General features: G+C 36.7%; 4 protein-coding genes across 7 annotated transcripts in view; 2 read left to right on the plus strand and 2 right to left on the minus strand.

Annotated features, from left to right (window-relative positions):
* The window catches only part of LOC134845466 (glycogen debranching enzyme-like), a 643,946-nt gene that overhangs the window by 105,856 nt on the left and 513,842 nt on the right, over positions 1–24,248 (minus strand). The gene's annotated exons all lie outside the window — the stretch shown is intronic.
* The window catches only part of LOC134845467 (serine/threonine-protein phosphatase 2A 65 kDa regulatory subunit A alpha isoform-like), a 525,354-nt gene that overhangs the window by 25,322 nt on the left and 475,784 nt on the right, over positions 1–24,248 (minus strand). The gene's annotated exons all lie outside the window — the stretch shown is intronic.
* LOC134846847 (neuronal acetylcholine receptor subunit alpha-7-like) lies at positions 1,334–10,067 on the plus strand. Its single transcript, XM_063864243.1, has 5 exons — positions 1,334–1,770; positions 1,994–2,132; positions 3,953–4,153; positions 5,049–5,489; positions 10,027–10,067. Exons 1-5 carry the CDS (start codon positions 1,528–1,530, stop codon positions 10,065–10,067), a joined length of 1,065 nt encoding a protein of 354 aa, XP_063720313.1. The 5' UTR covers positions 1,334–1,527.
* Positions 13,439–18,208, plus strand: LOC134846869 (acetylcholine receptor subunit beta-like). Of its 2 annotated transcripts, none has more exons than XR_010162830.1 (5): positions 13,439–13,750; positions 14,299–14,437; positions 16,156–16,356; positions 16,488–16,864; positions 17,780–18,208. XR_010162830.1 is itself a non-coding variant. In XM_063864275.1 (5 exons), the coding sequence occupies exons 4-5, from the start codon at positions 16,627–16,629 to the stop codon at positions 18,100–18,102; spliced, it is 561 nt and encodes a 186-aa protein (XP_063720345.1). In that variant the 5' UTR covers positions 13,439–13,750; positions 14,299–14,437; positions 16,156–16,356; positions 16,429–16,626; the 3' UTR covers positions 18,103–18,208. The 2 variants fall into 2 exon arrangements, 1 of the variants encoding a protein (XP_063720345.1); XM_063864275.1 differs by having other exon boundaries at positions 16,429–16,864.

Genomic DNA, 24,248 nt, shown 5'->3' on the forward strand with positions numbered 1-24,248 from the left:
GTAATGAAAAATTGAAAAAAAATGTAGAAAAAATAGAAAATGTATGAAATTGTATGACAAGCATTTTCTCCATACACTTGATGTATGGAATTGTACGATAATGATTTTTGTTGTATGGAGGTCAACCCGGGATAATAGAATTTTATTGGTTCCTGAACTGTTCATTTATGATTTGCTCAAGTTTTACCTCGGATTCGTCAACATTTTGCTATCAAATCAATTGTTGAATGAGTTTTTTATAGTGTATTTTCACTTTACTAGCCAGGTCTCAGCATCTTGAGTGAAAATGGGTCTAGAAGGAGTGCAATCATAGGTGAAACAGCATAATGAAAGTTTATGTTGTCTGAGTTTAAATAGCGAGTCAACTGAGGGTGGCGGATTTTTATAAAGAATTAGTTGGTGTTTTTTCTGCTGCCATTCAAAGAGATTCACCCACGTTTTATTGCACTAATCATGCATTGGCAATATCATTAAAAAGCCCTTTCTTTCACTTCGATGGGTGGTGTCATCCATGTATAACCATTACCAATAAGTTGTAATGATACTATGTTGTTTGACATAAAAATTTCACCTTGTTGAAACTTTTTTTGCGGACTTTTTACAATCCGATTTGACAAAAAAAAACAAATAGTTTCTATCGGCGAAGTTATCCAAGCCCCCAGCAATTCCATTACTGTTCTGCTCATTATGCATACTAGAAATATTACCACTCCGCTTTTTATCTTCAGACGTCACCGCTAATTTTGAAGGCACTTGCATGTTGTATAACAATCACTGCATTTAGTTAAAATGACCCCCAGTTGATACTCTGCTATTTCAGATTTTATTCACAACCTTGAAATGTGTTACTTCCAAAATTTAAAATCGAGTAGATATAGTCTTTCATACAAAATCAAGAAAAATTTATTTAATTTAAACTTTACAGGAAAATGTGAATCTTTTTTTTTTGCTGAGAATTTTTGCAGGGCAGTGTTTTTGGAAATAAAAAGAATTTTGAGGCCGTATTTTTGGAATGACTGCGATGATTCAATTTGAAATTCCGTTGACAATGGCAATTTGGATAATTGGATTCCTTGTTTATTCCAAAGAATGATTTGCGTTGTTTGTGTCTGTGGTTTTTTCAATAAAAAAGTATCGCGTGAACTTCACCAATTATTGATTTGAAACGCTAGATTTGCTTTGAGAAGATGATTTTCCCCGTTTTTTGTGTCTGTCTGCCGATATATTCCAATCCATTAACGTTTCGCCCCCTTTATCTTTTGCTTTGAGCTGGCTGCTATTTTTTTTCGGATGAATAGCGAAAAGGAAGTCTGCATTTTATCATTATCTGAAGAGTAAGCGGAAAACGAAGATTATTCATCAGAAGTTTTTTTGAAGTTATTTCTGCCAGACAACTTAAAACACCGTCGATTCATCGGATCGCACGAAAAAACTGTTTGAAGCCACTAAATTTTTGTCTACAAAATTTAAAGGAACAGTTAAAACTAAGACCTCGGGTATTGTTTTTGTTTGGTTTTTGCATTCACGATGAAGTCAAAAAACTTAAGCTTTTTGCAATACATCTTCGTTGGCTCGTTTATTTTGTTCAAGTTTTGTGATTGTCTACATAAATCAGAAGAATATGGTCCGACAAATGGAGTTGAGGGAGAGCAACGTTTGATGAAGAAATTGAAGAGTAGCATACCTACCATGTGGCCGCCTGTGGATATGGTCAACAGAACGGTATTCATCTATGTTGATCTATTCAAGATACAAGAAGTGGACGAAAAGGTGAGGATCTCTTTCATCAATTCAAATTGTGTATCGATTTTGTTTGACACTTGTAAAAAGCCTGAAACTCAAAAAAAATGATCCAGTCAGCTGACAAAGATTGAGACCGTCTCAAATTAACTCATATTAATTCTGATACTCTTTTTGTAACACTGTTATCAGAAATTTAGAGCATGTTTGCGATCTTGATTAGGTACAAGGAGAATACCTGTTTTGTTGATAGAATGGCATGTGGGTCGGCAAATTCTTCATCTATGTCTACTACTATTCGCCCAGTGCCCAATGGAACAAGAGTGAATACAACAATGGCACCGTCGAGTCATTCCTCCTTCCCAAAGGCACACTTTGGATGCCCGATATTAGTAAGTCAGGCCACTTTTGACCTTTATTGAATTACAACGAGAACGATTGAAACTCATGCGCAGAATCGAAACTACAACTTACCACTAATCATCAGTACCACTTGTCATCGATTATAATCGATTATAAAGAATTATTTTTTTTTGGCAATATAGCTCTGACATTTTAACCACATTTTTAATAAATTGTATATAGAAATTGTAATTCTCATAGTATATGAACTATAAAAAAGTAATAAAAAAAACTTTAATAAAATTTTACTGCTGCTTTTGCAAAAGACTTGTTTCTTTTTTTTAGTGTGAGATTTAACTTGGCCAGAAAAAATTTATTTTTTTATACTTCACTTCCTAATGTTTTTTGTATGTTTTTTATACATTTTTTTCAGTTTCATAATTTTTTCCGCCCTGCATTTATTTTCTTCAATTTACGTCCCTCCCCGTTTTCAACTTATATCACCCATATTTCACTTTTCGATCTAAAAAAAAAATTTCCTCAAAACATTATAAAAGCGCATATATTCGACTACCAGGCCTTCTTCTATCATTTTTAGCTGATTGTGTAAGGCCAGGCCTGGGAATAGCCACTTTGGTAAGTTCTATAACTTTATTAAATAATGGTGGCTGAGTTTTTCCAGTTTTTCCGAAATAAATTTTTTTGTTTCCCAATTTTTCTGTTTTTCGATTTCTATTTTTCAGTCACTACTATTTGCTAGCTTGCAATTCTGTGCTTGCGTTGTATCCCAAAGGACGCAAGGATCCGCATTGCCGCTGTAATTTAATTTTGAGCTTCGAGCTTAAACATTTTTCAGAGTGTAGAAAATGTGTGTCAAAAAATGGCTTAAAAAAGACTGGAGAAAAAATCATTCCCGAGGACAAATATTCCATTGTTTTTTCTAAAATTTGGAACTACGAGATTTTTGAGTTATACTTTGAGAAAATTTTAGTCGAAAAAAGGAATGCAAAGATCACAAGCTGCAGCGTCTAAAAATGGTGAGAGCAGACGCTAATTTTATTTTTTTCTGACCCTTTTTTGGAACAAATTTGTCACAAGTTTGTTCATATGAAAAAAATAGGCTGGTATTTTTTGTTTTTGTTTGTTCGGTAGACCGCAGAAAGTGTTTAAAGAGAAAAGAGCAGTTAAGTTGCTTATGAAGCCAAATTTTTTTTCATACAAGATGATAATTCTCGTTGAAATACATTAGAAATAGGTACAGGGGACTTTGCCGAGGTACAAATGCGCTAGCTTCAATGACTTTTTGATTGAGGCGTGTAATACTGCGTTTTTTCAACTATTTCGTTTTATCACTTTTTGTTCCGACCATTGAAAATGGGGAGGAGCTTTGATTTCTCATAGATTTTTGTTTTTTTGTTTTCCACGCAAAAGCAGCTACCACAAATTGTCATCAGACATTTCAAAGCCCTTTCAGACGTGATTCATAGGACATCAAAAAAATTTTAAAAAGCTTTCCCGGTGTCGAGAAAAACCGTTTTGAAATTTTGATTTTTGTCCAATCTCGAGCAAGTGAGCAGGCTTACATTAGCTCATTAATGCTTAATTTAAGCCTTGCAATTCTATTTTTGCTCTAATGAAGTTAGTTTTTGGAGTTTTTACCTTCATCTTAGGAATCAAAAACTTCAATTTTTTTGTTTTCGTTTTGAAAAAAAATTTCCGCTCTACTTTTTCGCTCAGATTTTTTTTCACTTCAAGCCGAAAAAACGACTCTAATTGAAAAAATAATTTTGATGTAATTTTTTAAGACTGGTCGGAACACTCTGTGCTACTTGCACAGTAACCGGTTATCCTTGTATCTATTTTGTTTTAGTTGTACATGAGGCATCGGAAAGAAAGTATGACGCGTTTAACAGACAGGTGGTGTTTGAACATGGAATGATTTTGGCAATGACGACTCTAACAACTTGTCAAATGAGTTGCCTCTTCGATGTGTCCCAGTTTCCCTTCGATTCGCAGCAATGTGTAGTAACTTTGACAACTCATGTGTCGCGACCATCCGACTACCAGCTAGGTGCACCCTTAGTCATACGTTTTTGTTATTTCATTCATCACATTAGGCAGAAAAAACGCCAGCGCTTTGGAAAACTATACGAAAAACTTTCAACTGTGTTTTGTGTGCTCGGATTTTTCTGTGCTCTTTGCTCCACATCTGGCTACTCTTGCTGTATTATTGAGCGATAACAATGGGATGTTTTTGATTCGGTTTGAGGCATTTTTTTTTGTTTTTTGGCTTTCCAGCCTTATGAAGCCGTGAAAATTACCCAAATTTTTCAAAAATTTTGGCAAAAAAACTTCAAAAAATAGCCGATTTTGATCGATACGGTTGATGCATATTGGGGTCAAACCCTACCAAATTTTGGTCGAGAACATTCAAAGATAAAGTGAGCATCCGAATCGGGTTTGGCGGCAAACATAAAGTGAGCTATGTTTTTTTATTAAGTGGTCTTTATTTCTGAGAATCGTTCTTCATAAAAATTTGAGCTTTTTTCATGGAGTTGCATGAATGAATATATTTATGAATACATGAACGGGGGGGGGGGGGAGGGTTTCATCGACCTTCTCAAAAAAACTCATTCAATCTTCTTGCAACACAAAAAATTTACCAAATAAGTACTTTTTATAGACAACAAACACACTTAAAAGATAAGCATAGAAAGGAAAAAAACTGGAACCGAGTCTGGCGTGCTGGTTGCGTTTCTGTAATTGCAGGTAAGAACGAAGCAGGGGATCATTGGGCTCAAAATGGTTTTATGGGGTTTCTGTTGTTGCCATGACTTTGTGACGACAACTACTCGCAGTTAGGAGGAAGAGGCTTGGTGCAATCAACCTTTTTCATGAAAGAATATAGGTAAAAATCAACCAGAGGTTTTCTGATCTTAGATTAAATTGGCATCAATAATTTGCAGGCCTGGAAGATAGATTCTTTCCTCCCAATAGCTTTGGGAAGTCACACCTGCCTCTAAAGTTTTTCACTGCTAGCGACCAATGGCGACTCAAAACACCCGTTCAAATTCAATTGGACGAGTTGCCACCTACACAAAACGAGACTCGGGGTCGTCCAATGATTCGTGTAACCATTGATCTGCAACGTCGTCCTTTATTCTACAAACTGGTGTTTGTGTACCCGTCTGTCATTTTGTACCTCCTATCTTCCGTCACTTTTTTCATCCCCCCAGATTCGGGGGAGAAAGTTTCGTTTGCAGTGACTATCTTGTTAACGGAAGTAGTGTCGTGTGGGACACTGGTGGATGTCTTGCCCGCCAGCTCACATCACGTGCCCTTTCTGATTTTTTTCATGGCTGCAGTCACACTCCACCTCACTTGCACATGTGTCATGGCCGTCTCAGGTACATCTTTTCAAACCAATCATTTATCATGTGCCCTTTCTCATTTATTTCATGGCTGCAGTCACACTCCACCTCACTTGCACATGTGTCATGGCCGTCTCAGGTACATCTTTTCAAACCAATCATTTATCATGTGCCCTTTCTGATTTTTTTCATGGCTGCAGTCACACTCCACCTCACTTGCACATGTGTCATGGCCGTCTCAGGTACATCTTTTCAAACCAATCATTTATCATGTGCCCTTTCTCATTTATTTCATGGCTGCAGTCACACTCCACCTCACTTGCACATGTGTCATGGCCGTCTCAGGTACATCTTTTCAAACCAATCATTTATCATGTGCCCTTTCTGATTTATTTCATGGCTGCAGTCACACTCCACCTCACTTGCACTTGTGTCATGGCCGTCTCAGGTACATCTTTTCAAACCAATCATTTATCATGTGCCCTTTCTCATTTATTTCATGGCTGCAGTCACACTCCACCTCACTTGCACATGTGTCATGGCCGTCTCAGGTACATCTTTTCAAACCAATCATTTATCATGTGCCCTTTCTGATTTATTTCATGGCTGCAGTCACACTCCACCTCACTTGCACTTGTGTCATGGCCGTCTCAGGTACATCTTTTCAAACCAATCATTTATCATGTGCCCTTTCTCATTTATTTCATGGCTGCAGTCACACTCCACCTCACTTGCACATGTGTCATGGCCGTCTCAGGTACATCTTTTCAAACCAATCATTTATCATGTGCCCTTTCTCATTTATTTCATGGCTGCAGTCACACTCCACCTCACTTGCACATGTGTCATGGCCGTCTCAGGTACATCTTTTCAAACCAATCATTTATCATGTGCCCTTTCTGATTTATTTCATGGCTGCAGTCACACTCCACCTCACTTGCACATGTGTCATGGCCGTCTCAGGTACATCTTTTCAAACCAATCATTTATCATGTGCCCTTTCTGATTTATTTCATGGCTGCAGTCACACTCCACCTCACTTGCACATGTGTCATGGCCGTCTCAGGTACATCTTTTCAAACCAATCATTTATCATGTGCCCTTTCTCATTTATTTCATGGCTGCAGTCACACTCCACCTCACTTGCACTTGTGTCATGGCCGTCTCAGGTACATCTTTTCAAACCAATCATTTATCATGTGCCCTTTCTCATTTATTTCATGGCTGCAGTCACACTCCACCTCACTTGCACTTGTGTCATGGCCGTCTCAGGTACATCTTTTCAAACCAATCATTTATCATGTGCCCTTTCTGATTTATTTCATGGCTGCAGTCACACTCCACCTCACTTGCACTTGTGTCATGGCCGTCTCAGGTACATCTTTTCAAACCAATCATTTATCATGTGCCCTTTCTCATTTATTTCATGGCTGCAGTCACACTCCACCTCACTTGCACTTGTGTCATGGCCGTCTCAGGTACATCTTTTCAAACCAATCATTTATCATGTGCCCTTTCTGATTTATTTCATGGCTGCAGTCACACTCCACCTCACTTGCACATGTGTCATGGCCGTCTCAGGTACATCTTTTCAAACCAATCATTTATCATGTGCCCTTTCTCATTTATTTCATGGCTGCAGTCACACTCCACCTCACTTGCACATGTGTCATGGCCGTCTCAGGTACATCTTTTCAAACCAATCATTTATCATGTGCCCTTTCTCATTTATTTCATGGCTGCAGTCACACTCCACCTCACTTGCACATGTGTCATGGCCGTCTCAGGTACATCTTTTCAAACCAATCATTTATCATGTGCCCTTTCTCATTTATTTCATGGCTGCAGTCACACTCCACCTCACTTGCACATGTGTCATGGCCGTCTCAGGTACATCTTTTCAAACCAATCATTTATCATGTGCCCTTTCTGATTTATTTCATGGCTGCAGTCACACTCCACCTCACTTGCACATGTGTCATGGCCGTCTCAGGTACATCTTTTCAAACCAATCATTTATCATGTGCCCTTTCTGATTTATTTCATGGCTGCAGTCACACTCCACCTCACTTGCACATGTGTCATGGCCGTCTCAGGTACATCTTTTCAAACCAATCATTTATCATGTGCCCTTTCTCATTTATTTCATGGCTGCAGTCACACTCCACCTCACTTGCACTTGTGTCATGGCCGTCTCAGGTACATCTTTTCAAACCAATCATTTATCATGTGCCCTTTCTCATTTATTTCATGGCTGCAGTCACACTCCACCTCACTTGCACTTGTGTCATGGCCGTCTCAGGTACATCTTTTCAAACCAATCATTTATCATGTGCCCTTTCTCATTTATTTCATGGCTGCAGTCACACTCCACCTCACTTGCACTTGTGTCATGGCCGTCTCAGGTACATCTTTTCAAACCAATCATTTATCATGTGCCCTTTCTCATTTATTTCATGGCTGCAGTCACACTCCACCTCACTTGCACTTGTGTCATGGCCGTCTCAGGTACATCTTTTCAAACCAATCATTTATCATGTGCCCTTTCTGATTTATTTCATGGCTGCAGTCACACTCCACCTCACTTGCACATGTGTCATGGCCGTCTCAGGTACATCTTTTCAAACCAATCATTTATCATGTGCCCTTTCTCATTTATTTCATGGCTGCAGTCACACTCCACCTCACTTGCACATGTGTCATGGCCGTCTCAGGTACATCTTTTCAAACCAATCATTTATCATGTGCCCTTTCTCATTTATTTCATGGCTGCAGTCACACTCCACCTCACTTGCACATGTGTCATGGCCGTCTCAGGTACATCTTTTCAAACCAATCATTTATCATGTGCCCTTTCTCATTTATTTCATGGCTGCAGTCACACTCCACCTCACTTGCACATGTGTCATAGCCGTCTCAGGTACATCTTTTTAACCCAATCATTTACCTCTACACAAATACATTTTTCAAAACTTCATTTGTATTTTCATATTATAAAAACTTTATTTGTATTTAAGTTTTTGACTTGAAGTAAGTTGCAGAAGTTTGGTGGAGTATCTTAACTTGATCCAAAACTTTTTTTTTTAAGTTTTCATGGGGTGACAGACGTATAAAAGTGAGGTTAAATAGCTATAAATTGAGAGGTTAATAAGCAGTAAATAAGTATTATATTAAACAATGAGAATTAAAGTTACAAGAAAATGTAACGTTGAGCAAAATAGTTTATAAATACATTAATTAAAAAATGTTCACAAAAACATTGTCGTTAACAAATTTTTTAGCACGGGCACAGAAGAGTAATTCAATATCATTGGAAAAAACTTACAAAGTAAAATTAGGCAGATTTCTACTTGCAGTCTGCGGAAAAATAAAGCAGAAAAGTTTCCGTTCTATTTATATTTCGGTCAGTCTTTGGTCCAGGTTGAGTTCGGCTGGGTAACTTTTCACCTGGCAGTTGGTGTTGGTTAAAGCCATTACATTTTGTTGCAGCACTGCTCTCTGTTTCTGATTATCATTAGGAATTCGACTCAGGAATTGGACCCACTGCCGACCCAGAGGGTCCCCCCTTTGTACTATTTTGAGATATCTATTTTTGGCTGACTGACCCAAAAATTTGTTTAAAGGCGCCTTAGGCGCCAATATATGTTAAATTTGAGGGGGAGCAGTCGAAAAAAAGAACGCAATTGTTGGTCAAAATTTGTCAAAAAAGTGCCCCAAAAACGGTCTTTTTGACCTAAAATTTTGGTTTTTTTCTTTCAAAGTTCACGTTCAAAATTTGGGTAATCAGAAATGATTATTTTTTTTGTTCCGACCATGTGAAAAATGTTGCGAAACTTAGTACTCGGGTGTGCATTATTTATTTTCCAAGCTTAACAGGTACCACAAGCTCGAGTGATATATCATAATAAACCCCTTTCAGTCCTGATTCGAACGATTTTTAAAAAATTTCAAAATGTTGTCCCAGTATTGGGAAAAACTGGTTTATAATTTCATCTTTTTATTCCTAATTTGAGCTGATAAAGCTAGCGAGCAGATATAATAAATTTTTTTCATTTCTTAATATTTAAAAAAAACTTAATTAGTTTAACCCGAGTGAAATTAGTTTTGAACAGTTTCTTAGCGCCTTTTTAGAACCAAAAATTTCAAAAATTAAAAAAACTGCTACAAAATTTGAAAACTTGAAAAGCGTTTTTTTTATTACTTTTGTTTTGTTTTTCTAGAAAAAATAGTGTTCAATTTGCTTACTTTGCTGTGCTTTTTGATTATGCCTAAGCTCTAGTTTTTCCTTCATATCCTTTTATGACGTCATGAAGAAAAACCGACACTAATTTGAACATGACTGCTCGTATCAGGGCAACGCAAAGCCTTGAATGTTCCGACTGTCCATAAACTGGTCTCAAGTAGTTGTTGACTTATGAAACATTGAATTTTAAGCTGAATCACGACTATAACTTTTAAGCTGAATTTTAGGAATCGTGTATGGAATTAAAAATATCGTGTATGGAATCGAAACTAATATGAAGATTAAAAAAACCTTATTTTTATTGTTTTGTGAATGTGGTATCCTTGTTAGATATTCTGATCTACCACATCAATGCGGATAAATTGAAGTGATCACTGAGATCAAAAATGTTCTTCTTTTTAGTTGTCTACATTCACCACAACTCATCCTTCATGGAAATGTACGAGTGGGTTGAGCAGCTAATATCTAGTAAACACTTAATCTGTCTCTTTCTAAAACCCTTTCAGAACAAAAAAGAATCTTCAGGAGACTCGAGAGTAGAAATTGCTGACCAGATCTACCCATCTGGGAAAGAAGATGTGGAAAATACCGAATTGAAGTGGAAATATTTGGCTAGTTTTCTGGACAGATTATGTTTTATCACACATGTTGTGTTCATGGTGGTAGTTTTGGCTGTTTTCTTTTATCAAACGACAGTTGCATAATATATTGAACAGTTTGAACAAATGATTGAAATAAGTTTTGGATGTTAGCTTTTAAACTTGGTAATCCTTATGATTGCTTCCAATTCTAAGGACAATGAAAGAGTTATTTTTGTGAACTCTACTTTGTCGACAAAAACAGCTGACCATGCATTTCCCATGCATCCCTGAACGTTTTCCATGCCTTTTAGTTCAACGGACCAAATTGATTTGCTGTGCGCTCCAAATCACTATAAAAACCCTAATTTGACAAAATTTTCTGTGCCGCAGCCACATTTTTAAAAAAAACGGCAAAAAAGGCGTTTTTTTAGGCACTTTTTTGGAAAACTTTGACCAAAAAACCATTTTTTTGCGGCGTGCGCTCCCACGCATCAAATATATTGTTTAGGAATTCAATTTAAAAAAACGGCTCAAATTTTGAGTAGTTATTGCTATAGGTTTTGAACGGTTTTTAACGGTTTCGACGGTTTGAATGTTTCTTGCAAAAATTTGAGCAATGTGTAAGCAGCTTGAGCGCATTTGTTAAAAAACCGCTCCAACCGCTCAAATCTTGAACCTTTTTAGAGCTGGATCTCGACTCGTAATATAGTAAGTCCCTGGTTCGTGTTTTATAACTACAAAATTAACATAAATTTTTTTAACTCATCCAGTTCACATCTTCAATAACCTTGCATTTTTAGAAACGCAAATTTTCCTGAAAACGAACAAAAAAATTTGGGAAACGCGCGTTTTTTTATGAAGTCCCTAACCACAGTTCCTTGCAACTAATTGGACTTGAATAAATTTATAGTTTCGCAATCAGAAATATTTGCCTTTCAAATTAATCACTAATTCCTTGTGCTCTAAATCTTCTTAATATATGGTGCTCAAATAAGCTTAAGTAACGGTTCAAAAATATTCTAGAAATAACTTATTCTAGGAAACAAAATATGAAAAGCTAGGTGTTGGATCTAAATTGAAAATCTTATTTTAGATGAAAATTTTTGACCAAAGTTTCTGGCTGGCCAAGTGTTTTTACGGATCTACTAGACTGAACTAATTGGATATATCAAACAAGCTGCCGCCCCCTCAAATTGAAAAAGCTTGGAGATTAAACAATTGGGTCTTATGCACTAAACCGCCAAAAATCAGATTTCATTTATGTTGGGTTGAAATTCATGCAATCGACACAATCAGGCATTTTAATCAAAATTCAATATTTAATTGAAAAGCGGAATTGAAAAACCAAGTTGATTGAAAGTGATTGGTTAATTGATGAACCAAATAATGAATAATAAATAACGATGAATAATAAAAGAGCTCTGATATCAGGGCGAAGTCCTGTCAGCTCTGATTGCTCTTTAACAGTTCTCGGATAGTTTTTGATCATCGAAGTTTCTGCAAACTATGAAGTTCAAATTTTAAGTGTAAGCATCTGAGTGCCATTTCGAAATAATTTGACTACCCGGGTCGAGGTCCACCACTTAAGAAAAGACCGGCGCGACTCAAATTTGGCAATTCCAGAGCGGCGCGACTTTATATTGGCAATTCCAGACCGGCGCGACCGAAACTTGGCGATTGAAGGCCGGCTTATAGACTAAAGCGGCGCGGCGCGACTTAAGAAAAGACTGACGGCGCGACTTAGGCACGCGGCGCGACTGCGAAATCCAGTCTGAAAACGGTATGCGGCGCGACTTACAAAGTCTTTTCTTAAGTCGCGGAAGTCGACCCGGTTAATTACCTTGTTCCACTTCCATTTGCATCGTTTCTGTAGTTTTATTGGAAAATGATTCTATTCTAACGAGGAAAAGTCTGCGAAAATATTTTGGGTGAGCCGGAATGGTAAAAAAATTAGTCATGATTAAGTCAAATTGTTGCAAACTTATCTAAGATCAGGGAAAAAATGATTGAACTATTTTTAGTTTTTTAATTTGTGATCGTCAGGAGTTCTATCAGATTAGGCCGGGGACTCTATGTTTTCCACAAAATTCTATGAGAAGGTCTTCTGAAGTTTGAAGACCCAATTTTTAGGATTGTATTCAAATATAGGGACCCCCTGTCTTTTAGAAGGCGGGGAAATTTTTTTCCGATTAATTCTAAGCAATTTACATTTTTTATTCTGCTATCTCAAATACAGTGCTGATTTAAATTAACCGGACAAAACGCGTTTAACTTGAAATTTGAAACGCGTTTTTCTCAAATTGGGTTGAGTTTAGGGGAAAACTTATGAAAACAAAATTTGCTTAACATTTTGACAGAATTAATATGGTGTAATTTGTTTTACGAAATTCGGGCACAAAATTTTACCCCAAAAATGGGTCATTTTGGCTTTTTTTAGTTAATCAAAAATTACGCCGAAAATACCCAGTCGATCAGAGACATCATTATACTAAAGTGAGCCCCTTACGTAGCCCAACAAACTTTAAGAAGGGTATAATCTCCAAATATTGTATAAATTATTTATTTTTGTTTGATAGACAAAAAAGGTCGTTTTTACTATATAAATACCAACTTTTTATTTAAAAACAGTTTTTGAACAATTTGCAATTTTTTTTTGGAGAAAATACCCTTCATAATGTTTATTGGGCTACGTAAGTGGCTCACTTTGATATAATTATGTCTGTGATCAGCTGGGTTTTTTCGGCGTAATTTTTGATTAACTAAGAAAAGCCAAAATGACATTATATTAATCCTGCCAAAATTTTAGTCAAGTTTTGTCTTCATAAGTTTTCACCTAAACTCAACCCTATTGAAGTTTAGTTTGCTTTGTCCGGTTAATTTAAATCAGCACTGTACCACGCTGTGTATTTTTTTTCAGCCAATCAAAATTGCGCATCGCAAAAATTGTCAGCTGATATACAAATTTGAAATGGTGGTTGTATGCTTGCTGGCCGTCTTTTTAGCGAGTTATATAAAATCAGCTTTGATGATCGGTTCTATGTTTGTCTCAATTTAAACTTCAAAATCATTTAATATCCCGCTAAAATTGAATCAGCTGGAAATTAATAGATTTTATGGAGGAAATTAAATGAAGCAAACAAACAAACTGATCCTTTTCCTACTATCGTTGCTACCACAACCCCAAAAAATTGTTTCGCATTTTCAGCTCCAAAAAAGTAGAAATTAAAATGTTCAAATATAAGTCACTTCACGTCATTTTTCTACTTAGTTTTTTCAGTAACGCCAAGCCTAATTCATTCTCGGACTTTAAGGTCAGTAATCAAACTGCCCCCCAAAATGGAGTTGAGGGAGAACAACGTTTGATGAAGAAATTGAAGAGTAGCATCCCTAGCCTGTGGCCGCCTGTGGATATGGTCAACAGAACGGTATTCATATATATTGATCTATTCAAGATACAAGAAGTGGACGAAAAGGTGATGTCTTTGTAAAATGTTTTAAAAGTGCTTTCACGCAAAACTAGACATGGGAAATCTCTCTACAAATTTGGAATAATTTATTCAACACTCCTTGAACTAATTGGAAAAATTTGACCAACTGCTGCTGATCGAACAAGATACATCTTTAAACAAAAAACACTTCTTTTTAAAAACACTCCTTTTTAAACACTCCTTTTTAAAGATAATTTCATCTTAGATTTCCAAAAGCTTCATCTGAGAGTCAAGTTTTGCTTAAAAAATTGAAAGTCAAAAAATTGCTACTAGAAGCCCTGAAAGAAGTTTATTGCAATCTCAGAACGATATTTTTTTAAACTAATTTTTGTAGTTTTTTTAATCTCCGAAAGGTTAGAAAATTGCTTTAAACCAAGAAGATCAAGTTGAAAAACTGTAAGCCCAATTCAATCTGTAAAGTTTACTTCAATCCAAAAATTTGCATATTTTCATCAATCTTTTTTTTCTATTTGTGAGAAGCGTGAAACGACTCAAAATTAAAGCTAGTATGCGGGTTGTTTTTACCTTAACAGGACGGTGTGTGGGTTGGCAAGTTCTATATTTACTTTTACTACTACAGCAACAGCGCCATGTGGAACAAAAGCGAGTACAACAACGGTACCACCACCACATTATTTGTCCCTGGAGGTACATTCTGGGTACCAGATGTTCGTAAGTATTATAGCGTTTTTAAATCTTAGTTCTTGTAATGCTACGGTTTCGTTTTCATTTCAAGTTTTTGCAAATTGCATTGTCGGCCTTGCAGCACAAAATGCATTTGATTGCTCCGGTTTCAGAGAAAATATGAGAAAAAACTCAGGTCATATTTTGGCTGCCTGCAAAAACATTTTTTGAAAAATTTCTTTCCCATGAGAAAATTAGGAAAATTGAGGTCAAAAAGTTAGGATAATTGTTCGGACTTTTGAAAAAATTGACTAAAATTTTTGCTCGGCGTGGGTTTTCTTCTCCAGACAAATTTCTACTTTTAACTATCAATTTTTGCAAAATTTTTTTGAATCAGCCAAAAGGTATTGTTTTCTTTAGCACAAATTTACAAAAACATACATTTTTTAAAGTCATGGGGGTTTAAAGGTGATCAATTTGGGTCAAATAAAAGTGGCAAATTTCGTGCTATGATGAAGACTTAATTCATCTTAGAAATCGTTTCAAATTAAATTGAGCCGGCTATTCGGTCTATTTACTAATTTGCTAAAACGAATTCATCACTTCGTACTTTGTATAGCGTGTGGGGGCTAGCTTTCAAAACAATCTCAAACTTAAAAAAAGATTTATGTTCTTTTTGAGAAAGTTTCGTCAATTTTCTTAAAGCAATCACCATTTCAGAGACCTTGAAAGGATATCAGAACATTCAAGGCTGCACCCTGATACCAAAAGTTTTGTTTAATTTCTAGGCGCAATTAAAGAACTGAAAAACAAAGGAACTGAAAAACAAGAGAACTGGAAAACAAGAACTACGGGAAAAATTTTCTGATGTAATACTCTTTAAAGTTGCTTTAGCTGATTTATCTAATGGTGATCTCCCAGGCGGGAGCTCGCCATAGTAATTAGTATCGTATATTTAGTGTCCTAAAAGCCATTTTTATTTCAAAATTTTGAGAAAAAAAGCGACAACATAGCTACGCTTGTGATGATTTTTCTTCGAACTATTTTTATTTTTTTACTGAGTTTTTTGACGGAATTTTTTTGTATACCATCCGGAAGATGTTGTCTGGAGCTGGAATATAAAAAAGTTCTTTTGGATTGATAAGTTAATAGGGTTTTGTTATTTGCTAAGCTTGCAAACTTGGGATAATTTGCTTGCTATATATTGCGTTCTTATAACACGCGTTAGTGGCGGATTAAATTGTACCATAAGCAAATCATTGGGTTTTTCATTAAGATTTAGCTAAATACTGTCTTATGTACGGAGATGAGAGTTAGAAAAAATACTTTGGCATCAAACTGCAGTCGGAATATTAAGGGCTTCGCCTTGATATACGAACAGTTTTGTAGAAATATTGCTCCTATTTTTGAAGAAATTGACTGAAAATTTATGCTTGGGCTGGTTGTTGGTTGTTTTCTTCATTCAACTAACGGGCAAAATATATCGCATTATTATAAACGCGTGTGGTCGTTTTATTTGAATAAGAGACGCAATCTTTTTGTACTTTACACAGCAACGCAGTGGATAAAACTTTTAAAAATTTCAACCAGAAATTTTTTAATTGGCCGTAAACTATAGTCGGAACATTCAGGGCTTGGCCTTGTTATAAGAAGTGTTGCACAATTTTGGAAATATTTGATTTCACTTATGATTAATTTTTTGATAAAATTTTTGTGATATCGAAGATCATTGAAACGAAATTAAGTATGATCATCTGTTCTTTTAGTTGTGAGAGAAGCATCAATGGTTAATTATGAGGCGTTTGAACGGCAAGTTGTATTCGAAACTGGAATGATCCTGGCATACACTTCTCTGCTCACCTATCAAATGTCATGCGAGTTTGACGTCTCTCAGTTTCCATATGACTCACAAACTTGTGAAATAACTGCAACAATGTTCGCTTCCAGACCCGATGACTATGAATTAGGTTTGCAAAATGAAATAAAACGCAACCTGTAGATACTTTATTTTCAGTGATATATTTGAACGAGTATTTCAGCATTCCAAAAAACTTTCTTTGTACAAGATGGCACTGGTAAAACATATCTGCCATTACAGCATTTTACACCAAATGATCAGTGGCATTTAGTAACACCAGTAGAGATCAAAAAGGAAAAGCTCACGTGGAAAGTTTCACAGTTCCGCGAATCTATCAAGGTCACCATAAATCTACAGCGGCGACCCTCTGTTCTACAAGATGGTGTTCGTCTACCCTTCAGTGCTTCTATACCTTCTCTCCTCCGTCACTTTCTTCATTCCCCCGGACTCAGGGGAGAAGGTGTCCTTTGCAGTGACTATTCTGCTAACTGAGATTGTCTCGTACGGAACTTTGCTGACTATTCTGCCGGCTAGTTCGCACCACGTTCCCTACTTGATCTACTTCATAGCTTCAGCTACTTTTCACCTCACCTGCAATTGTGTCGCAGCAGCTGCAGGTAGAAAAAATCGAGAAAACGCTTTCAAACTTTTTTTACATTTTAATGTGCTTAGAGGGAAATTTTAATAATTGTATATACTCGATATTTGAAGCCCGACTTTGGCTCACACTAGTATTTTCCCTCACCAAATATACAATGTTTAGATCCTTCTTTTATAGAAGTTATTTTGAAATCTGTAAACTTGCAAGAGCGTTCCACTGATATCTCTGAACTTCTATTTTATTCTCAGAGCGAAAGCCAAAATATTTGCAAAGGTAATGGGAGGTCTCAACTCGTATAATTTCAATTGTTTTATCTTCAATAATCTTTTCGCGGTACCACGCGCGGATCTAGGATTTTCTCTCATCAATTGTTTTTTAAATTTTGTCGACCTTTTTTTTTAGGTCGAACTAATTGATTTTCTGAGCTCTCCCAAATTTTTATAAGAACCTTATTTCGACTAAATTTTTTGCGCCGTTTTAGGTACTTTTTTGAAAATTTTGACCAAAAAATTGCGTTTTTTCGGTGGGCGCTCCCACCTCAAAATTAATTTATATTGGCACCGAAGGCGTCTTTAGAAAAGTTGTGAGACCAGTCAGCCAAAAATGGATATCTTAAAATAGTACAAAAGGGGACCCTTTGAGTCGGAAGGAGGTCGAATCCCTGAAGGAAGAGTCCGCCCAAACACCCCCCCCCCCCCATACCCCCCCCCCCCCCCTAAATCCGCTGATGCGCGGTTCCATAATACGCTCTCTATAAATATAATCTAGCTACTTCGAACGAAGTATCTAAGAACCCCTACGACAATCTATCTAAGAACTCCTACCAGCTAGCAAGAGTTCAATTTGGAAGTTAAAGAGTCCAGTTTGAAAGTAAAAAATCACGCTACTATTTGTATCACACTAAAAAAGTTTTCTTTTCGTCTCTTTTCAGTTGTCAACATTCACCACAACAGTTCGAGTCTCACAATGTACAATTGGCTGCAGGTATTGATAACCAGCAATCACGTGATCTACCTCGGTCTCAAACCAAGTCCAGTCAAAGCATCCCATTTGACCCTTCCTAAACACTCAGACGGGTCATCAGGGATGAATATGGAATCCCCTCTTCATGTGCAGTCTATGGATCAGGTCAATTCACCACCACCGTCCAAAAAACATGATAATGATACTCAAATTACACAACAATTGGCCAAAAAGAGAGCCATGAAAACGAGGAGTCATCATTGCAATGGAAACAATTGGCCACTTTTGTAGACAGAATCTTTTTCATTGTGCATGTTGTCGTCATTGCAGTCGTGTTGTTCGTATTTCGATTGTACATAGAACCATACTAGTATTTACTTTCGAATGAAAATTTTCTTACGACCCCCTAACATATGTTACAGTTACCATACCACTTCTCAAAAAATTATCGAAGTAATGTGTTAGTAACTAAAAACTCAAGGGCTGCGTGTGGTGTGTTTTTTTTTGTTTACTTAATGCACGAAAAAATGAAGCTGCTTTCTCCCGATAAACTCAGTGTTGTTCAATTCAAAGTGTAATCACCCACGTAGTTTGTTCATAATTATATCCAGTTAAGTAAAAAATACATTTAGATTCTGAAGACAGTTTTGTAACTTCTAATGTTGGGGTCTTATGATCTAATTTTGAGATTAGGACATAACAGAGTAAAATGTGTTGGCTAAGTTCAATCAAAAGAATTTATCTTAATAATTTGTTCTCAGGCAGGGGCGGATTTATGAAGGGGCGGGGCGGACGTTTCCCATTAGGAATTTGACCCCCTTTGTAGATTTAAAGATATTCATTTTAGGTGATTTTTATTCCAAGCGCCTTTGGCGCCAATATACACTAGTTTTGAGGAGGATCGCGCCCCAAAAAACGCGGTTTTTTAGTCAACATTTTTCAAAATAGCCAAACATTGCGCTGAAAAATTTTGTCGAAATATGATCTGCTAGTAGTCTGGGAGCACTCTGAAACTCAAATTAGTCGACCTTCAAAAAGTCCACAAAGTTTACAAAAAACTCCTCGAGATAATGGTCGATCCGCCCCTGTTTTCAAGGGCATTAACCTCTCAACAGATCGATCACCCCATCATCCAAAAATTCACTAGTTTTTAAGCTAATTGTCGACTCCCGTTTTGACTGATTACAATTAAAACTCTTCCCAAAGTCTTTTTACCATAAAATTCAGAAGTGGGCCGGAGCCAGAAAAAACGCATTTTTTCCATAGTTTTCCAAAACACCCCATAAACAGCCTCTAGGTACATTATTTACGTAAATTATGTAAAATAGAGTCATTTTAGTGTTTTGAGAAACTCAAATCAGAAATTACCTAGAACTACCCATGAGAGTTATACTCAAATGTTTTTTCCATGGCTGTTGATCGAATTCATATACTGACTGGGTTGACCAAAACTTCTAATCCTAAGGTTTCCAGATATGGTAAAAAAGTTCCATACAACTCGAGAAACCACCCAGAAAATTATGTGAAATCTGTATGGTAAGCAATTTTTTTTCCATACATCACAAATATCTATTAATTTTGGAACGTTGAAAAATAATGTCTGTAATTTGTCCAAAAATACGATAACCAACTAATTTCTATCATTAGAAAACTCAATGATTAAAGTGAAATAATCTCACAGATATTTAGCATTTGTAGACTATTTGTATGAGATGTTTCATGCAGGGTGCTTCATATAGATGTAATAAGTAATACATCATTTATAGCAAGGTCAGAACGTAAAACGGCTTGCTTGAGTTTCGATACGTCTAGTTTTTTGTAGTCGATTAGCCACAAAAAAATTGTGTCGTAATTTCGGTGTTCGCAGCCAATACAAAACCATTGTGCTATCAGACCAAGTTTTTTTCAATTTGTGAATCGGGCCCCTCAACAGCGAACCAGGAAAACTGCGCAGCGTAAACTACAGCTTGCACTTTGAAATTTGAAGAAGTATTGCGTGTTATTGGAGCAACATTTGCTTTTCTGATTACAAAGTTGAGAGTTTTCAAGCTGTTGTTATGAGAGATTGAAAGGTAGAAATCTGCTGCAAGAGCAAACTCTGATGCGGCTTAAATTGTGTGAAGCTGAATTGAGGATGGGTTTTCCTGATCAAGGAAATTCTATGGCAGCGAAATAGTATCAAGACTTTCGGTTTCATTGAGCTAAAATTTCAGATCCAGATGTTTGTTAACGTCTAAAAGAGTGTATCATTAAGCACTTCGAGACTAATTTGGTAGTCGACTGTTTCGAATGCGATTTGTCATGAGGGCGGTGTACTTCAATAGTTTTCATTGAGTAGCGACTCCTATATGGAGAACTTTGACAAAAAATGTTGTTGCTATCCCAGTTAACACTAAGAACTAATTAAAGTTGACTTGTAGGATCATTCAGGAGACTGCTTTGATCAATTGAACCCAGAAACGTTTTATGTGCGGGTTCCTCTGGTGCTTCATCTGTTCGAAGGCTTCGTCTACAGTAGCTAAGCTAAGGTATAAATCATCCATGTATATGTTTTGTTTTCAAACTTCGGAAGCAAGCAGAAAATCACGTTTATTGTTTGTCGCAACCTTGCGAAGCGCATGACAAACTACACAGAGTCAGCAGAACAAATGTCTGGTGTAATATTTAAACTCTTTTTGGCTGTTTTTTTTCCAAAGGTCTCAAAGATAGGGCTTGTCCTCAGAGCTTACCAAAATTTGCATAAGTTTTTTGTCTTTGTCTGCAGCTATACCTTCTTTTTTTCTGTCGGTAGCAAAGAGCAGGGCCAGTCAATATGCATAAAAGATCTAGACTTTTGATAAAGTGCGCGTTTGGTGACTTTCCTTGAAAACTGCTGGAAGAATTTGAGACGCTTCTGACTTTTTTGACCCTGCTCAGTGGATGATGCGGTAAAAACCATGATTTCATTGCTGTATAGTTATGAATACATATTTTTTATTCAATAGCATTTTTCTAAAACTGTCATGGCTGAGGCGCGATAGTTTTTTCTTAGGCTGGTTGTTAAGCCGAATTTCTAAATTGTTGAGCTGTTCATCAGCTAGCCAGCGGTTGTTTATGATGTTCTGCGTTTTCTTGTAAACCAACTTCATAGTGACCGTTCAGCAAATTGCAAGAGTTTTCAAAAGTTTCGATGGCAGGCTGGTCTGATTTCGAATGAGAGCGTTTTGATGACGCAATTCCAGTTTTTATTTTGCATCCAATCGAGAAACTTTGATAAAAATATTTATCCATTGACTGTGCAAATGAACTGGAATGAATTTCACAAGAATAGTTGGCACTAAATTGAATTCAGTCTTATTGTGACCACAACAGGTTTTTCCTCATAATTCTATTGCAGCTGCCAAAATTTTCTCGCAGAAATTGAAGAGCAAATTCAGATGTTCCTCCATTTACACCTTAACCAACTATCATGGCATTGCCAGTTACTAGAGATTACAGACGAATTTTTTTTAGTAGCGTTATTTTTGGCTGATGAAATGCAGATTTAAAAAAACAATACTAGTGCAATAGGTCGTTTGGATTTCCGTTGAAAAGTGTAATTCTGAGTTTTGGAAGTGAAGGTTAAAAGTAGAAAAACTATCAGAGTTGATAGCTTGTAGGCTTTTACAGTTCCTTTAGTGAGAGTTCGTTGTAGCCGGAAAAAATTGCCGGATTCGAGAAAACACTTGAAGTTGCGGTTTAAAAAAAAGACCTCGAAGTTACTTTTAGCGGGAGATGCTTTTTGTTCATTGTGTTGAACTTTTTGTGTTGAACATTGTGTTGGCAAGATGGTTTCGACACTGATACAGTGTTTGAGGTGTCCATGGATGCAGCATATGCATTTAAAGTTGAAACTTGAGGTGCTATATTTGTAGTCCCTAAATGTTGAGAGCTGCTATTGAGAAAAATTTAACAACAGTTTGAGATGATTTTAGTTATTTCCTCAAAAAAGTTCTTTTTCCCAAGAGAATATTTGAATTTTTTGTTTCAGTTTCACCGTCCAACAAGACTAGAAGAGTGATTTTAAAAGTCTTGAGCGAATCTTATCTGAAGCTTTTTTTGTTCAGTTTACCATGATGCTGTTGAGACTGCAACAATATATTGCTGTTAAAACTGAATTGAGAATCAAACTGAAGTGACCAACACCTACCAACCTATACTTAATGAATCAATTCGAGTTACAGGGAAAACTTTGATATGTACCTGTACCAACCAACCTATTGAATTTATATCAAAGCTCGCTTAATGGAGCCGGAGATTTTCACCGGAAGTGTTCGAAAAAGAACAGTATCCTATCCCTAATTGTTTTTCATCGAAAACAATTTTTAGGTGAAATAAAAGATAGTTGTAGAGATTTTCTGTATGTTCTCGATAGATTGGAATCATCAAAATGACCAGTTAAGTACAAAATCTATATGCACCAACAAATTTTTGATGTTGGTCAGAATTTTCGGATCAGCTTGATAAAGCTAGGGAGAAGGCTTTGAACTCAGAAAGGTTCGAGGCAACCGATGAGTAGACGAAGCTCGAGAAAAACGAAGAACCCATAGAGGGTTGAATCAAAGCGATAGGCTATGACAAAGCTCCGAAACACCAAGAACCTCGGGGAGGCTCGAAGTAAAAGATGAGGTAGATGAAGCTCAGGAAAAACTGAGAACCCAGAGGGGTTAGAAGGAAAGCGATGAGTTAGTCAAAGCTCGAAACATCAAGAACCCATAGAGGCCCAAAGCAAAGCTATGTTTTAGAGAAACTGAAGAAACGCCAAGAGTCAGAGAAGCTCAAAGCAAAAATGAGCTAGATGAAATTCAAGAAAAACTGAGGAGCCAGAGAGACTAGAAGGAGAACGATGAGTTAGATAAAGCTCGGAAAATGCCAAGAAACCAGGAAGGCTCGATACAGAAGATGAGCTAGATAAGTTTCAAGAAACGCCCAGAACCCAAAAATAATCGAAACAAATGATGAGCCAGACAAATGTCGATACAAAAAATCAGATAGTACTCGAACGAAACGAAGAAAACTGTCAAAAGTGACTTGATGGAAGGTAAAAACTAATCCAGAAAGATTGGAGCAAAGAGTCAAGAAAGACTCAAAGCATTGAAACAGAGAGTCAAGAAAGACTCGATGGAAAGAACGAAAGAGCCAATAAGGCCTCAAAGGAAATAATCAAAGAGTCAAAAAGACTCGAGCGAAGGAATGGAATGAAGACAAAAGACATTTCCAAAAGTTGTAACAGATCAACAGTGAAGGGGGGAACAAACGGCTAGTTGAATAACTGATCGAGGGGGGTAAAAACGCAGGTTTTGGAAGCCGCGTTAGTAAAATTCAGTTAAATTATTTCAATCAAAATTTTGCCATCGAATTTTTTAGTACAGAAGCTCCTTTTGATTTGTTTTAACAGCAAATGGGTTTGCGGAATAAACCATTGCGACCAAAAACTGACGCAATTTACTTCTTGAACTGTGTAAACAGTTTGCAGTTTGCGGTGTAGGGGTGTACAAAAATGCACAATTCAGCGCGGTTTTTGTTTTTTTTTCTTTACAAAAATCAGAGAACAAAATTTTTTCAGAAGTGTAAACAGTAGTCAATGTAAGCGTTCCTTCAATAGGCCGAAAAGTAAATTATCTTTTAGGTCAACAATACATTCTTTGATCTTTTTTTATATGGGAATTAGAACTGTTAGATCACTAGTAGCTCTAATTACGAGATTAAAGATGTATATGAGGGTAAAATGTAGTAGTTCTAACTTATTTAACTGGAATTGACAAGAAACTTTGAGCAGCGGCGCGACTTAAGGAAAAACTTTGAGTCGCGACGTGTTTAAAGAAAGACTTTGAAAGGCAGCAGGACTTATGAAAAGACTTTGAGGCGCGTGCAACTTACTGAAAGACTTGAGCCGAGCAGAAATCAAGAAAAAGCGTTAACATTGCGATTTTAGAAAAGACTTTGGCGGCCCAATGTATATCCGTAAATCAAGAATTTGAAAATGAATGCTTAAGAATAGCCATTGGAGCGACTTAAAAAAAACTATGGGTCGAGGCGGTTTTTTTTGGTCGCATTGGTTGCTCGATAAACAATTGCAAGAATTTTTTGACTGCCCCGGTGTCTTAATCTGTTAAGATTCTATCGTGCCGATCTGAAATTGCCAATAGTCAGTTATGCCGGTCTGAATTTACAAATTTGCTTCGCGCCAGTGGCGTTATCTTGAAAAGCGGACCTTAGGCTGCTCCTTCACAATCTGAGATATTTATGATGCATTGGCTAATCAATTAAGTTTAATCTAGATGCTTCCGGCTCAAGTTAATTGAAGAAATTCTTTTGTTTATTCTGCTTTAAGATTTGACAGTTTGAAAACATCTCATTAGAAACGATGATCGCTCTAGATGAGCGAAATCCGGAGACAAAGAGGGTCTAAGAATTTA

This window comes from Symsagittifera roscoffensis, chromosome 5 (genome assembly GCF_963678635.1).
Source record: "Symsagittifera roscoffensis chromosome 5, txSymRosc1.1, whole genome shotgun sequence".
NCBI lineage: Eukaryota > Metazoa > Xenacoelomorpha > Acoela > Convolutidae > Symsagittifera > Symsagittifera roscoffensis.

Excerpts from the sequence above, each read along its gene's own strand:
- LOC134846869 (XM_063864275.1), top strand. The coding sequence starts at position 16,627 with ATGGTGTTCGTCTACCCTTCAGTGCTTCTATACCTTCTCTCCTCCGTC. Across the intron at positions 16,865-17,779 it reads TTGTGTCGCAGCAGCTGCAG|TTGTCAACATTCACCACAAC; the intron begins GTAGAAAAAATC and ends GTCTCTTTTCAG.
- LOC134846847 (XM_063864243.1), top strand. The coding sequence starts at position 1,528 with ATGAAGTCAAAAAACTTAAGCTTTTTGCAATACATCTTCGTTGGCTCG. Across the intron at positions 2,133-3,952 it reads ACTTTGGATGCCCGATATTA|TTGTACATGAGGCATCGGAA; the intron begins GTAAGTCAGGCC and ends ATTTTGTTTTAG. Across the intron at positions 5,490-10,026 it reads ATGTGTCATGGCCGTCTCAG|ATATTCTGATCTACCACATC; the intron begins GTACATCTTTTC and ends TATCCTTGTTAG.